General features: G+C 40.7%; 1 protein-coding gene across 2 annotated transcripts in view; it reads right to left on the reverse strand.

Annotated features, from left to right (window-relative positions):
* The window catches only part of HEATR5A (HEAT repeat containing 5A), a 96,029-nt gene that overhangs the window by 50,841 nt on the left and 27,614 nt on the right, over positions 1 to 17,574 (reverse strand). For both annotated transcript variants that reach the window (XM_081089814.1, XM_081089813.1), the window contains exons 11-13: positions 13,800 to 13,952; positions 12,430 to 12,529; positions 8,706 to 8,815 (exon numbers count right to left, since the gene is read on the reverse strand). In XM_081089814.1, coding sequence (XP_080945940.1) covers positions 8,706 to 8,815; positions 12,430 to 12,529; positions 13,800 to 13,952 — 363 coding nt within the window. The remainder of the gene's footprint in view (positions 1 to 8,705; positions 8,816 to 12,429; positions 12,530 to 13,799; positions 13,953 to 17,574) is intronic.

Below are 17,574 nucleotides of genomic sequence, written 5' to 3' on the forward strand. Positions count from 1 at the left end.
TGCACTGACAACCAGGGGGCAGAAGCTCAGACTGGTAGGTTAGCTTTCTGCTGGGGTCTGGATGATCAGGACTGAGGGAGATGGGCCGGACATGGCCTGGAGCCCTTGTGGTTCCTCCCTGGCTGGCCAACCTCCCGCAACTCTCCCCGGCCCCGATTGGGCACTGACCTGGCCTGAGCCCTCTCCTAATCTGGGATCGCTGGGGTAATGTCGGAGAGCTGGTTTTGGCCCGATCCCACAGGGGGAGCACCACTCAGCCAGAAGCCGGGCTCAAATGAGCGCAGTGGCGGTGGTGGGAGCCTCTCCTGCCTCTGTGGCAGTGCTAAGGATATCGGACTGCCAGTTCAGGCCTGCTCCCCAGGACTAAGCTGTCAGTTGGACATCCCCCAAGGGCTCCCGGACTGTGAGAAGGCGCAGACCGGGCTAAGGGACCCACCAAGTGCATGAATTTCATGCACCGAGCCCCTAGTGTGTGTGTATATACATATATATATATATATATATATATATATATATATACACACTATACACATATATACACACACACACACATATATATATATATATATATATACACTAATAAAAGACAAAGATGCTAACTGACCATACCTTTGCTATGCCCTAAGCCATGCCCACCAGCCAATCAAAGTGACTATATGCAAATTAACCCAACCAAGATGGTGGCTGGCAGCCATGGAGCTGGAGCAAGCAGGAGACTTGGTTGCCCCGGTGATGGAGGAAGCCAAGCTTCGCACCTGCCCTGAGCCGGCTGTGGCCTCCGCTCATGGCAACAAAGTTTCAATTATAGAAGACAAATAAATCCCGGATACCTGCTTCCAGCCAGGCTCCACTGGGAGCTTGGGTGTCTGGGGGTTGTGGCTGTGGCCAGCCTGCAAACAGCCATCAGCCCCTCACTCAGGCTGGCCACACCCTCATGGGGTGGGGGTCCCCACTGGGGGCCTTAGCCAGCCTGCAAATGGCCCTCAGCCCCTCTTCCATGATGGCAAGGCACCCCAGTGAGGACCCCCACAATGGCCAGGCACCCCATGGGGGACCCCTACCCTGAAGGGGCTGTAGCCAGGCTGCAAACAGCCACCAGCCCCTCACCCAGGCTTGCCAGGCACTCCTACATAATAAAAGGGTAATATGCAAATTGACCCTAACACAGAATGACTGGTCACTATGACACACATTGACCACCAGGGGGCAGATGCTCAATGCAGGAGCTGCCCCGTGGTGGACAGTGCGCTCTCACAGGGGGAGCTCTGCTTAGCTACAAGCCAGGCTGACGGCTGCCAGTACAGCGGTGGTGGTGGGAGCCTCTCCTGCCTCCTCAGCAGCTCTAAGGATATCTGACTGCAGCTTAGGCCTGCTCCCTGCTGGCAAATGGACATCCCCCGAGGGCTTCTGGGCTGCCAGAGGGATGTCTGACTGCCAGCTTAGGCCCAATCCCCCCCCCCCCAGGGTGTGGGCCTAAGCCAGCAGGTGGTCATCCCCCGAGGGGTCCCAGATTGCGAGAGGACACAGGCCTGGGTGAGGGGCCCGCACCCCCCCCCCAAGTGCACAAATTTTTGTGCACCTAGCCTCTAGTGTGTATGTGTATGTATGTATGTATATATATATTTTAATATATATTAAATATATATAAATATTAAATATATATTTAATATATATTAATATATATATATATATATATATATATATATATATTTTAAAAATTGGTCTATTTACCACATCGCCCTAAATTACCATTTCAGAGATATTTGTTCTGATTTCTGGTAGATTATCAATAGGAAATTTTTATCCACCTAGAGCATAAATGGCTTTGCCAGTGTGTATTTTAAGTACTTCAAGCATGAGTAAAAATCACCTTAGAGAAACATTCACTTTTGCAAGTGTTTCTTTGAGCAACAGCATTACAATGAGATAAAGACTTGGGTGATGTCTATTTATGAGAAGTTGCAGGAAGAATTAGGAAGGGTTCACCTACCATCGTTTTATGTATCATCAGTAGCAATAAAAGTAGTAACAACAAATATTTATTGAAGATGTAATATGTTATCAGTAACTGCCCTAAAAGTTGTACATGCAGTTTTCATAAGCACCTCATGAGGTCCAGTTAATCCAGGTGAGGAAACAGGAATAGAGATTTTAATTGCCCAAGATCACAGTAATACATGACAGTTAGACTGAAACACAGGCAGTCCAGGCTCCAGAACTTGAGCTTTTAACTACCATTCTCAATCATTCATTCATTCAACCTTTAGACACCATGTTTAATAAAAATAAAAGTTTTATTATATTTAATCTTCCCTTCAAGAAGATATTAAATACAGGACATAAATATACACACATAACTATAAAATGGAGGTAGGAAGTCCTATCTAATCTAATAAAAGAGAAACATGCAAATTGACCATACCTTCGCTATGCCCCAAGCCACACAAACCAGCCAATCAGAGACTATATGCAAATTAACCCAACCAAGATGGCGGCCGGCAGCCATGGAGCTGGAGCAAGCAGGAGGCTTGGTTGCCCTGGCGATGGAGGAAGCCAAGCTTTCCGCTTGCCCTGGCTGGCTCTGGCCTCTGCTGAAGGCAACAAAGTTTCAATTACAAAAGCTAAATAAATCCCAGATACCTGCTTCCAGCCAGCCTCCACTGGGAGCTTGGGTGGCTGGAGGGCGTGGCCAGTCTGCAATCAGCCATCAGCCCCTCACCCAGGCTGGCCAGGCACCCCAGGGGGACCACCACCCTGAAGGAGATGTGGCCAGTGTGCAAACAGCCATCAGCCCCTCACCCAGACTGGCCAGGCAACCTAGCAGTACCCCCCACCCTGAAGGGGCTGTGGCCAGCCTGCAAACAGACATCAGCCACTCACCCAGGCTGGCCAGACACTCCTATATAATAAAAGGGTAATATGCAAATTGATCCTAACAGCAGAATGACTGGGAATGACTGGTCACTATGACACACACTGGCCACCAGGCAGCAGATGCTCAATGCAGAAGCTGCCCCCTAGTGGTCAGTGTGCTCCCACAGGGGGAGCTCTGCTCAGTCACAAGCCAGGCTGCCAGCTGCCAGTACAGTGGTTGTGGTGGGAGCCTGTCCCACCTCGTCAGCAGAGCTAAGGATGTCCGACTGCAGCTTAGGCCTACTCCCCACTGGCAAGTGGACATCCCCTGAGGGGTCCCAGACTGTGAGAGGGCACAGGCTGGGCTGAGGGACCCACCCCCCTGAGAGCACAAATTTTTGTGCACTGGGCCTCTAGTCCTATTATAAAAGGGTAATATGCAAGTTGACCCTAATGGCGAAACGACCAGAACAACCACTGGACCAGTCACTATGAGGCACACTGACTACCTCTCGGTCCCTTTCCCTGGCTGGCAGGCTCCGATCACCCGATGGTGAACAGGAAACGTGGGGGAAGTGGGTGGCACCAGGCCAAGGCCCCTGCCCCGCCGGTTGCCCCAACACAGAGGGTGACCCACGGTGGAGGTGGGGGCAGGGCAGGCGAGTGGGCGGGAACGGCCAATCTCTCAGTCCCTTCCCTCAGCCATCAGGGTCTGATTGCCCAATGGTGAACAGGTAATCGGGGTGGGGGGCAGGGCCAGCTCTGGGCAGCCAGGGAAGGTGGCCCTGATTGCAGGCTTGGCCTAGGGACCATACCCGCGCACGAATTTCATGTACCGGGCCTCTAGTGTTTCATAAAAGATGAAAACTAAGTACTACTAAGTTTAGAGAAAGGAGGGGTTATATACAGGAAATAGGAAGGGGGGGTCAGGGATCACTGAAGGCTTAATGAAGGAAAGAAATGTGTAAGTTTAACTGCCAAGATATGGTACTCAGAAAAATAATTCTGTTAGTACTACAATATGTAAGGTATTTTGCAAGTACAGCTAAGTATAAAAATAGTTGCAAATCTCTTTTTCTTGCTTAAAGTGACTGCTCCACAACTGCTCCCAAACAAAATAAAGGTAATTCTAAATTTAATCCCTAGGGCGCCGGGGAGCGTGATTGCGCTCCTCCTGTCTTTCACCAAAAGTGCCAGGAGCGCTATTCAAATTTTTTTTTTCTACTAGTATTTTATAATACAATCAGCAAACAATATATGTCAAAGATGAAAACAAATGTAGTAAAGGTTTCCTTAAGTTTTTGAATATGTAACTTCATTTACTTGCGATTCATAATTTTTTTCCTAAACTGCTGTGAAATCAGCAAAAATGCCTTGGCAATTTTAGCACAGTTCCTAGGATATTGGTTGGCACTCAAAGGGTTAAATGCAAGTATGCTTTCATTGTAGAAACACACCATTGGCTTTCTGATGTGTAAGAGAAAAAAATTTCAGTGTTGAAAATATTAAAAGATCTTAAAGGAGATCCATAACAAAACTAAGATAGGAAATAAAAACTAAGAACCCACTTATTACTGCATAAAATTCAGAAAAGTCACTATTATCACAAAAGTCTACATCTGCTGGACAATCATGAAGAAAAGTTACTTAATTCTTAAAAACGTCTCATGTAGTCCTAACCGGTTTGGCTCAGTGGATAGAGCATCGGCCCGAGGACTGAAGGGTCCCAGGTTCGACTCCAGTCAAGGGCATGCACTTTGGTTACGGGCACATCCCCAGTGGTGGGTGTGCAGGAGGCAGCTGTTTGATGTTTCTCTCTCATCGATGTTTCTAACTTTCTATTCCCTCTCCCTTCTTCTCTGTGGGGAATCAATAAAATATATATATATTTTTTAAAATGTCTCATTTAACAAAAACAGTTTACTAGAGGCCCGGTGCACGAGATTCGTGCACGGGGGTGGGGGGTTCATCAGCCCCGCCTGCGCCCTCTTGTAGTCTGGGACCCCTCAGGGATCAGGCCTACGCTGGCAGGCGGACATCCCTCTCGCAGTCCAGGGGTCTCACAGTCTGGGACTCCTCACTTCTTACCGCCCGTGTGCAGCAGGGGTGGGAGAGGCTCCCGCCACCGCTGCTGCGCTTGCCAGTCGTGAGCCCCGCTTCTTGTGAGAACGCACTGACCACCAGGGGGCAGCTCCTGTATTGAGCGCCTGTGCCCTGGTGGTCAGTGTATGTCATAGCGACCGGTCGTTCCACTGTTCGATTTCATGTTACGCTTTTATTATATAGGATTGTATAAACTTATTTTGTGATAACCCATTGTAACAACTGAGAGCATCAGAACTTTTTAAAAATCAGAACTTTAAGCCTGTTTTGTTACTTAGCCATATTTTCATTAGATGCATAACTTTAAAGACAATTATTTCCTTTTGTGCTAAAAATTTAGAAATTACTATAGGTTATTATTGTATGAGCTGTTATTTAAAATGTCAACTGATATACTTGCAAGTGAAGTTCTGATTGTTATGCAACATATACAGGGTGGGTAAAAGTAATTTTACAGTTGTTCATATGAAAAATAATAATAAATAATAATACAAGAATAAACTGTTACACATACAACCATAAACCCATTTTTGCCCCACCCTATACATTACATAAATCTATGAAATAAAATTAAAAATTAAAAAAAGAAATTAAACTCCTTAAGGATAAATCCTTAATTTTATTTCCTTAGTTGTAAAGATGGAAAAAAGACAGACATGAAATGGCAAATTATTTTTGGTTGAAGCAAAAATATGTATTATTTTTTAATATATTTTTTATTGATTTCAGAGAGAGAGGGAGAGGGAGAGAAATAGAAACATTAATGATGAGAGAGAATCACTGATTGGCTGCCTCCTGCCCCCCCATCCCCCCCCCCCGGGGATCGAGCCCACAACCCAGGCAAGTGCCCTTGATAGGAATCGAACCTGGGTCCCTTCAGTCTGCAGGTCGACACTCTATCCACTGAGCCAAACCAGCTAGGGCAAAACAAAAATATTAATGCATCCATATTTTTTTTTCTACAAACTATATTTATTTAATTTGTTAGAAAAAAATTAACTTGAGAAAGACAAGAAAAGGTGAATGTAGCTTTTCTTTTTTCAAGAAATTCATATTAATTCCTGGCTTTGTCTCCCAATGAACACTGTGGTTGATTTAAAATCTATACAGTTGTTGCCCTGGCCAGTGTGGCTCAGCTGGTTGAAGCACTGTCCCGTGCATATGGACTGTGGGTTGTGGATCTGATTACCGATCAGGGCACATACCCGGGTTGTAGGTTCAATCCCTGATTGGGGCACGTGTGGGAGGCAACCGATCGATGTTTCTCTCTCTCTCCCCCTCTCTAAAATCAATAAAAAATATATCCTTGGGTGAAGATTTAAAAAAATGTCTATTATATAATGTTATGTTCATTATTTCTTTTGGACACCTGATTGCATTCCCAAATTTCAATTCTGAGATGATAGTACAAGACATTGTTTTACTCCTTAATTTGAGTCCTTATCATTTATCAGAAGTTATCATTTATCAGAAGTTACACTGTAGGTTTTAAGTTGATATTCTAATATTCCTAAATATTTATTTATTTATTTAAATATATTTTATTGATTTTTTACAGAGAGGAAGGGAGAGAGAAAAAGAGCTAGAAACATCGATGGGAGAGAAACATCGATCAGCTGCCTCCTGCACATCTCCTACTGGGGATGTGCCCGCAACCCAGGTACATGCCCTTGACCGGAATCGAACCTGGGACCCTTCAGTCCGCAGGCTGATGCTCTATCCACTGAGCCAAACCGGTTTCGGCGTATTCCTAAATATTTAATGAAGATTTGAAAAAAATCAATTTTTCATCTGCAATTTGAATATAAATTTCAAAATACTATGGTAAAAATGGATGTAAAAGTCTGAAGGGAATTGATTTTCCCAGAACCTAACAGCTATCTGATCAATGAAACATTACAATTATCTCTAAGCCTTTTATTAGGTATCTAGCAGGTAACTTCTGCATTGAGGGACAGCTTAGAATGAGACACATATATCACTAAGCTTTGACTGTTTATTATTAGTAAGTTTCTAGTAGGCCACTTATAAATGGATAGGCAGTAGTGTGAAGCAGATCTGTTTTTAATCTTGATTCCATTATTTACTGGCAATGTGTTCTTAAGTTGGTTTCTGTAATCTCTCTGTGACTATCTGTCAAGTAAGGAAAATGTAACTAGCTCATTGTATTATCCCAAGATAAGATAACACAGTTAACCCTTGAACAATGTGGGAATTAGAGGTGCCGACCCCCAAGTAGCTAAAAATCTGTGCGTAACTTTTTACTCTCTCCAAACTTAACTACTATTAGCCTATTGTTGATTAGAAGCCTTACCAATAATATAAAGTCAGTTAACACATATTTTGTAGGTTAAATTTATTATATAATGTATCCTTTACAATAAAGTAAGCTAGAGAAAATAAAATACTATTAAGAAAATCATGCCTGGCCAGTATGCCTTAGTGGTTGAGCATTGACCTATGAACCAGGAAGTCATGGTTTGATTCCCAGTCAGGCACATGCCGGGTTGCAGGCTCAATCCCCAGTAGGGAGTATGCAGGAGGCAGTCAATCAATGATTCTCTCTCATCATTGATATTTCTATCTTACTCCTTCTCCCTTTTTCTCTGGAATCAATAAAAATATCTTAAAAAAAAATACCCTGAAAATCATAAGTGAAAATACATTTTCAGTATTTATCAAAAAAATTCCCTGTATAAGTGGACCCATGCATTTCAAACCAGTGTTGTCCAAGAGTCAATGTAATACATACAATTGTTAGCACAGTGCCTGGCACACAGAAATGGTTCTTTGGATACATTTTCTGAGAAATAGCAATGTATCCGCCCCCCCCTCCCCCCCGGCCCCAGTTCTTTAGAAGTACAGACTAAATGCTTCCTTTAATTCAAACATTTTTGCTAGGTATATTTATGAACCATGAAGAGAGGCAGGGGGGAACAATACCATTCACAAAAATGATAAAGGCCAATACAGAAGTTGTAAGTTAACATTTTGAACTACTGTGGTACATATTATATTGCATTTATTTGTAGAATAAGGCTATAAGCCAATAAATGTATTTTTACAATAGATATAAAGTAATGATCAATTTAATGTGTTTGGCTACTGAAAATTACTAAAACTAAAATAATATAGACGTTCAAAATGGTGATCATTTTCAACTTGACTTAGTAGTAGGGCACAGTTTTTCTTAAAACTGTATTTTAAATTTACAAGGAAGGTTTTAGGACAAATTTTAAAATAGAGGCAAGTTTATTTTACATCTTTGAGTGTAATTATTAGAGCAAAACCTACATTATAAACATTATAAAATCAATTATACCTTGAGTAGTTCAATATTAAACTTCTATTTGGGCAGAGTTAAGAATAGAATAGTGGAACAGAATGCATATGATAATCACTCTAGAGGGAAACTAGGGATGGCCAAATTTCTAACAGATTTGCATTTTATATTCTGTATATATTTCTGTATAAACCCTGAACAGAACTGAGACTAATCTTTGTTATTCATTCTCTCCTAGAAGAACTACAGACACTTTTTTCCCAAAAGAGAGAAGACAAGCAAAAGGTTTTAACAAAAAGTATTTTATTTATAGAACGGTAAACACATGGATTAAGACTGAACATACTACACCTCCTATAAACAGGGCACTAAACAACAGCCATGTAATTAATTCACTCAGTTATTATTTCCCGGCACTGTACTAGCGACAAACAAGAAAACACTTTGGTATAAAGCACACACATACCTTCATAGGTTTCAGGAGGTAATAAAATCAGTAATTCATAAAGCCTTTGTCTATAAACTACTGATGGTGTTTTCAAAGGACTTCCATATGTTTTTATTATTGAAGAAAGCCTTAAAATAAAAGAGAAAGTATATCTTACATGTGTAACTTATATAACAATGTACAAATATTGAACAGGTTGGCATATACACATAAAACAGCTATACATAGTATTAGTGAACATTAATGTTATTTTTATTTATTTATTTCACTAAGGTGTGATTACAAATGTCACACATGGAAATCATTCTGCCATCTTTTCTATCATACTTCATAAAACAAAACTATATACATTCAGCTTAGAGTTCTAAGAACATATTTTGTTGAGAAAATAAAACTATTAACTAAATTCCAAAATTTATACATGCCTTTGACCGGAATCGAACCTGGGACCCTTGAGTCCGCAGTCTGACGCTCTATCCACTGAGCCAAACCGGTTAGGGCTAAATTCCAAAATTTATAACGAGGCATTTGTAAACAGTAAAATCTATTATGGTAGAAAAGGAATCAGCCGAAGAAGCAAAGAGAGAAAAAAAAAATAACTAGGAAACAATCCAAGTGTTTATTAGAAACTTGATCTAGAATATCATCACCAAATTGAATCATAAAAATATGCAAAATCATAAACCAAATTCTCTTTTAATAAAGCACAAGCTGAGCCAGTGTTTCTCCAATAGTTATATTCACAAAATTTCTTATCACCTTCTTTCTTCACATTCTTCTTTAACTTTCATCTATTCTTCTTTATCTTCTGTTTTTTTCTCATTATTGCTATTAAGACAGTTTACTATAAGGTTCACTTGTCTAACAAGTGAACCTTATTAAAGAATTGCTACTTTTTGCAAAGTACCATTTTATCAACTGTTTTCATCTCTTTTAGCAATACAGAAATTCAATGGGATCACTTTTATTGTTATGCCAGAATAAGTCAACTAAACAGTCATGGCATGAGGTTTCCAGGCACTCTAAGAAATTCTGGCAATGTTCATTTATTTGGATGTTCTAGAAAACTACTGCTTGCTATTCTAGTTATTCATATTAACACATATCACTCCGAACACAACAATAAATTTCCGATGAATTAAAGACTTAAATGTGAAAGATAAAACCTTAAACATTTTAGAGGAAATATAAAAACATATCTTCATAACTATGAAGTAGGAAGATTTTAAAAATCAAAAGTAGGTGTGTTCTCCCTCCTAGGAGCATGCTCACACCTTTCTCCCCACTCAGGAATGCATTTCCTAAACTCAAGGGTCCCCACCAGATTTGCAACCAGGGGAGCAATGAGCAGTGGCAGCTCGTTTTGGGCTAACCCCCTGAACCTGTCTCCAAGGCCTCCCAGTGAGCCAAAGCAGCCCACCTAAGCTCTCTCCTGTTCCTTCTTTTATCCTAAGCCCTTCCTTGCTTCACTGTCCCAGCTTTAATAAACGTACTCTCAAAACAAAAAAGACAAAAAGTAAATGATTGATACATCTGACATTTAAAAGATCTGTTAATCAAAAAACCATTTTTTCTAAAAATAGGTAAAGGCATACATAAATAGGGATTTCATAGAAGGGGGAACACTGAGGATCAATAAGTATATAAAAAGACACAACCATCAGGAATCAGATATATAAAAGTCATAATGAGAAAGATACCAATTTATACCTACTGAATGGGCTAAAACTGATGTCTGATCAGTGTTTGTCAGGAAGTGAATACTATCTATAGAAATACACAAGAATTTTGGAAAATATTTTGGCTATTTCACTGATAGGAGATAAGTAAAATGCTGGATATTCACATAATTAAATATTATACAGCAATCAAAATGAATGAAGAAACTTGCGCATAAATGAAATTTAGAAACATAATGTTGTGTAAAAAAAAAAATTAAGTCTCAGGCCCTGCCAGCATGGCTCAGTGGTTGAGTGTCGGCCTACGAACCAGGAGGTCATGGTTTGATTCCTGGTCAATTCACATGCCCAGATTGTGGGCTCGATCCCCAGTGTGGGGCATGCAGGAGGCAGCCAATCAATGATTCTCTCTCATCATTGATGTTTATATCTCTCTCCCCTTCTCTGAAATCAATAAAAATATATTTTAAAAAAATTAAGTCTCAGAAAAAGCATGCCATGTGCTGAACCAAAATCAAGCAAAATTAAACCATGTGCTGTTTAGGGAAAAATACACGTGATACATTTTTTAAAAATGCAGGGAATGACATCTATAAAATTCACGATAGTGAGTATCTCTAAAGGAAGGTATAAAAAATGGTAGTAGAGCACACAGATAAATTCAACAGTATTGTTAATGTTCCAGAGTTCAGGGATAGCTGAATCTGACCCACTACCTGTTTCTGTAAAGTTTTATCGAAACATGGCCACATTGATTAATTTACAGATTATCTATGTCTGCTTTTGAGCTGAAACAACAGAGCTGATTAGGTATAAGAGAGACTATCTGGCCCTTACAGCACACATTTGCTAACCCCACTCTAGATGTGTTGAATTCATGGTGTTCATTTTATTATCTATAATAATAAAAGAGTAATATGCTAATTAGACCAGACGTCCTTTTGGACGACCTTCTGGACAAAGCCGGGGCTGCAAGGGAAGCCTGGGTCCCGGGTGCCAGAGGGAAGCCGGTGCCGGCAGCTGGGGGAAGGAAGGCCTACTCTTGCATGAATTTCATGCACTGGGCCCCTAGTGCTTTATAAACCACATCTTTTTTTTTTTTTTTTTTTAATATATTTTATTGATTTTTTACAGAGAGGAAGGGAGAGAGATAGTTAGAAACATCGATCAGCTGCCTCCTGCACATCTCCCACTGGGGATATGCCCGCAACCTAGGTACATGCCCCTGACCAGAATCGAACCCGGGACCCTTCAGTCCGCAAGCCGACGCTCTATCCACTAAGCCAAACCGGTTTTAGCATATAAACCACATCTTAAATATATTTTTCTGTATACATATAAGATTATATCATTAAGTACATTTGAAAGACTTTCTCTAAACTACACATTTCATTAATTTGGAAATTACAGATGCTTGTGACATAAACTAGATTTTCTCTATGTTTTATTATAAGTCAGACATATGAAAAATATAAACAAAAAACACTGAAGCTGTTAACAAGCACCTGGTTCTTATGAACACAGAAAAGTACTAACCAATAAAATGCATACCTGAAAAGGTTAACAGGCCTCATATTTAATTTTTTGGGTAAATCTAACCGTATAGAAATACACTATCCACCAAGAAATTTTCCTTCCCTTTTAATATATTTATTTTTTCAAGACCCTAGCCCTGTGGTCGGCAAACTGCGGCTCACGAGCCACATGCGGCTCTTTGGCCCCTTGAGTGTGGCTCTTCCTAAGCCTTAGGAGTACCCTAATTAAGTTAATAACAATGTACCTACTACCTATATAGTTTGAGTTTAAAAAATTTGGCTCTCAAAAGAAATTTCAATCGTACTGTTGATATTTGGCTCTGTTGACTAATGAGTTTGCCGACCACTGCCCTAGACTAATAAGAAACAATCACATAACTAAATATTTGCCTTCCTCTGCAAAAGGAAAATCATTCGCCGATCATAGAAACTGGCCTTATTATTGCACTTAAAAGGTATTACATAATCAGAGGGTAACTGACTGCTATTAAATTTTTTAAAAATCATATCTAACCAGCAGATCCTTACCGAGTTAGCAAATCCACAGCACAAGGAAGTGGTGGAAGAAGACGCTGAATTACTTCCTCTGTAAGGAGATCACCACAGTGGGAAACAAAGCTCTTGACAGCTGAAAGGCAGAACAGACTTTTACTTGGCAGAATGTAAGGAACTATGAAAAAAGCATTCAATTATGCTATAGTGTATGCATTTTTATTAGAGGAATAAACAAATGAGTTAAAAAACAAACAAAAATTCTTGAAACTCTAGTATAAAAAGAAAGCTAATGTCTTCTATTTCTGACAAAACTAAAATCAAGCTTCCTCAAATTAATAACAGAGGCCTCTAACCAAGTTAACACAATGTTTCTTTCCTGGGTTTTACTTAGATCTCAGAAGTAGAAGAATAAATTAGCATAGACCCTAAAGTTTGCCAGTTCTATACTAATTCTGTAGGACAATGCTACTTTTGAGTCAGCTTGTTAGGTTTTTGTAAATGTTACCTGAAACACATGTTTTTATAAGGAGTTAATTTCATATATAGAATAAAATAAATAGTTTAAAGTTAGGCTGAGTTTCAAGACTAATTTCAAAATTGGTTTTCCATTCTTTTTTTTTTTTTTTTTTTTTTTTTTTTTTTTTTTTTTTTTTAAATATATTTTATTGATTTTTTACAGAGAGGAAGGGAGAGAGATAGAGAGTTAGAAACATCGATGAGAGAGAAACATCGATCAGCTGCCTCCTGCACATCTCCCACTGGGGATATGCCCGCAACCCAGGTACATGCCCCTGACCGGAATCGAACCTGGGACCTCTCAGTCCGCAGGCCGACGCTCTATCCACTGAGCCAAACCGGTTTTGGCGGTTTTCCATTCTTAAGAGTAAAAAAACACCATGAATAAAGAAACAAAACCAAAATCAGTGCTTTCATTTCTTTTCAGGGATCCCACCCTTCCTTAGTTTAAGTTTTCATAGTGAATACTATTTTAATGGCTTATATATTATAAAGGGTACAACTTCATATATAAAAAAACTAAATGGAAACATGCTTAATTAACACTAATTAAATCCAACCCTCGTGTTGCTGAAAAGAGGAATGAATGCCTACTTAAGGAAAAGCAATCCTGACATTTCTCAACTGGAGAGCATCTAATAAAACATGTGTTATCCTAAGGATCAGAACTCTTAAATTTGGTTTATTACATCTACTTCTGTTATAATCACTAACTGGATATACTAGTAATCAATTATATTCAACTACCACCCCTCCCACTCAAAAAAAAAACCACACCAGAAAAATGTTATTTCCCTCTAAAATTAAGTAAAACATACAAGTATGTGTAAAGTTAGGGAGTGGGGAAAAGCCAAAGAAAGGGAACAAAAAGACTAAACTCAACGTACCACAGAGTGCACCAGCTCGTCCTTCTAAGGTTACCTGCCATGTAAATGAATCTCCTCGGCTCTTTTCTGTTTCTAGATCCTTAGGAGACACGGGAAAGACACACTTCCACAACAGCAGGACTCGAGCAAGGTGATGACTGACAACCGCAGGACCTATAATTTATTCAACTTGTCACTTATAAAAGAACGCAAAGTGGCTGCTCTTTAAAAATCTATTAATAAACGTATTTTAACACCCTCCTGCAATACTTTGTCCCTTTTCTTACATTCCGGTTCCAATGAATGTACTATTGATTGAATTATTATCTTAAGGTACTGGAGTAGAGAGAAAAAACAAAGACCTAACAAGTTAAGTCTGGGTTCCAGTGTCAGCTCCCTCACTACTGCTATGACCTATGAGACTCAGTTTCTTTTATCCATAAAATGAAGCCAGTACCATTTGTACTGTTTGTCTGATCTAAATGATAGTGCCCTTTAAAGTAGTCTGAAAAACTGTGATGTACCATGTAAATGCAAGTAATACTGTTTTGGTAACGAGTAACACTGTATCCTGAGAGTAATGCTAACTTTTGATAGCAACCTATTCCAGGCCAAAATTCAGATGTAATACATCTAAATGAAATTAAAAAAAAAAAAAAGATTTCAGAGCAACATCCTTTATGAACTAAGGAATCGTGAATACACAAAGCCAATAATGAAAGGCAACATACAATGATAATATTTTATTTGCCACCATTTTCAGTTAAGAAAAAGGTATCAAAACCTACAGCTTTTCTCTCCAAGTAATTTTCTTTAAAATTCTGAGGTTATCTCAAAATTCTCCTCTAAGTACTTGTTATTTCTTATTCCTGTGCTGGGCTGACTCTGTTTTCCTTCTGCAGTACAGCAGCATAGCAAAGAACTGCACTGAACTCTGCAATGAGAACACAGGTTAACATCCTGGCTCCATCCACTTGCTGTGTAAACTTGGTGAAGTTACTCAACCATTTTCTGCCTCAATTTCCTCACCTAAAAAGGGGATTACAATAGTGTTTACCTCACTGGACAGTTTCTGAGACTTACAAGAGTTTATATAGAAAAATGTCTGACTCACGATAAGCATTTACATAATGGTTGACATTACGCAATTATCGTTAAAAAGTTGCCTCATTTACATATGAAGAAGTGAGCTGTATGGTAAAAGGAACGGGTATTTGCAAACCGATCTTTTTTTAATGCATGCAATTTACTAGATTCAAATATAATTAATTTTCCATTTTTTTCTTCTAATTCGCTTTTTAGGAAGAGGCCATTGTTAATTCAAAGCAAGATGAATTCAACACTCTTTGCTCACTACGTTCGGTGATGAAATAGTACTAAAAAAGCTCAAAAAACATAGAATTGGAATAAAAAAAGGAAATCAGACTAAAGTAATTAAGAATAAATGACTAAGAGGTTTGTGTGCGTGAATGCCATGTGTGCACATCAGCCCACTCATATGCCACGGGCTGTGGGGGTAGAGAAAATTCTAAAAGTACAATTTAGTTAGATACAATAAAAGCATAGAGTCACTGGGAATGCCCATAGCTGACAAAAGTTTCCTAAGTATTTGCTATTATACTAATACTAGAGGCCTGGTGCACGAGATTCATGCACTTGGGGAAAGGGGGGTTCCTCAGCCCAGCCTGCGCCCTCTCACAGTCCAGAAGCCCTCTGGGGATGTCCTAAGCTAGAGGTCGGACACCCTTAGTGCTGCTGCAGCTGCGCTCACCAGCCATGAGCCTGGCTTCTCACCAGGGGACAGCTCCTGCATTAAGTGTCTGCCCTCTGGTGGTCGGTGAGCATCACAGTGACCAGTCATTCTGCCGTTTGGTCAATTTGCATATTATCCTTTTATTATATAGGAAGGAGGATATCTCATTAACTCCATAGTGAACAATGTAGCATTTCTTTTCTAGAGGTATCAATATGTTATCATCCCATGCAAGAAGAGGTTAACAGTTTGATTCCTGGTCAGGGCACATGCCCAGATTATGGGCTTGATCCCCAGCAGAGGTATGTAGGAGGCAGCCAACCTATGTTTCTCTCATCTATGTTTCTCATTTTCTCTCTCTCTTCCTTCTTCTCTTTCTAAAATCAATAAAAACATATATATAAAGGAATAAAGACTGCAGTGGGTTGAAACACATCCTATATAATAAAAGGCTAATATGCAAATAAACCGAATGGCGGAACGACCGGTCGCAATGATGCACACTGACAACCAGGGGTCAGACACTCAATGCAGCAGCTGCCCTCTGGTGGTCAGTGCGCTCCCACAGGGTAGTGCTGCTCAGCCAGAAGCCCTGAGCTGGGCTCATTGGCAAGCACAGCACGTGGCGGTGGTGGGAGACTCTCCCCGCAGCATGGCAGTTGGACATCCCCCAAGGGCTCCTGGACTGCGAGAGGGCACAGGCCAGGCTGAGGGATCCGCCCCAGTGCACAAATGTCGTGCACCAGGCCTCTGGTAAATATATAAAAATCTATGAGCTCATAATGATACTTAACAGCAAAAGCCTCACTGATTCCCTTTGAAATATGCTAGGATACTAGCAACACATTCCAAAAATTATAATAATGCAGAAGAAAATAGAATAAAAACCAAGAAAACACAGTAATTAAATAAAACATAAATTTAAAATTTTAATCTTTTTTGTATACTGATTATGAATATGTAATAAAACGTGTACTACTCCTTTTTTTAAAAAGTGATCTCCGGTAGTCTTCTTCCAATGGAATTACCTTATTTTAAAAGGTTTTGTTCATTGAAATAATGCATTTATTAAGTGGTTTATTTTTGCCTTTAATTAACCAAGAATAACAATATTGCAGGCATTAAATATCCAACCAAAGGCAAATAAAGACCTGACCACATTATACTCATCACACTGTGAAATGATTTATGCCAGGGGCCAACAAACAACCTATATAATAAAAGAGAAACATGCAAATTAGCCGTCCCTCCGCTACGCACAAGCCACACCCACAAGCCATGCCCACCAGCCGATCAGAGTGACTACGCAAATTAACCCAACAAAGATGGTGCTTAATTTACATACGCGGGTGTCAGGTGTCCCAGGAGGCGAGGGTGCCTTCAGCCATGGGCTCCCAGGACCTTTGCCAGTCCTGCAGGCAAGGCTGCCCACGCCTAGCCACACCCGCAGGCTCCTGGGACCTTCGCAGGCCTGGGAGGCAAGGCCGTAGCCAGGCCTGTGGGCTCCCAGGACCTTCGCCGGTCCGGAAGGTGAGGTCACCCGTGCCTAGCCACGCCCACAGGCTCCTGAGACTTTGCCGGAGAGCGGAAGGTTTGGAGGACTTGGCAGAACAGGAGACCGCCAGACATAGAACAGAACGAGAGAGAGAGGGCAGCTCCCTCTGTCACCCTGGCTTCCTCATCACAGCTGTGGAAACTGACAGCAGGGAGGAGGAAGTCCCACCCCCACAGAGTCAGCCAGAATCAGCCTTTGGTCAGACAACTCTCAGTGGCCTGACAGCCAGGACGCTCATTCACTGCATCTCAGACTGTGACAGTAGAGAGGTGGGACTATGTCTAAAGCACAACTATTGATACAACATAGCTCTGCAGCCGAAAGATGCCGGTGTTATCGACAGAAGATGTCTGCAGAGCAGCTTGTGTCTGATCTTGAAAGAAGGCGGTGCCTGCGACAGGATGTATCTGACCACCAGCTACTGGAAAAACGTCGCTCTGATGCCGAAAAACACCGGCGTTATCGACAGAAAATGTCTGCAGACCAAC

The sequence above is a fragment of the Myotis nattereri genome (genome assembly GCF_964212035.1).
Source record: "Myotis nattereri genome assembly, chromosome: 1".
Taxonomy (NCBI): domain Eukaryota; kingdom Metazoa; phylum Chordata; class Mammalia; order Chiroptera; family Vespertilionidae; genus Myotis; species Myotis nattereri.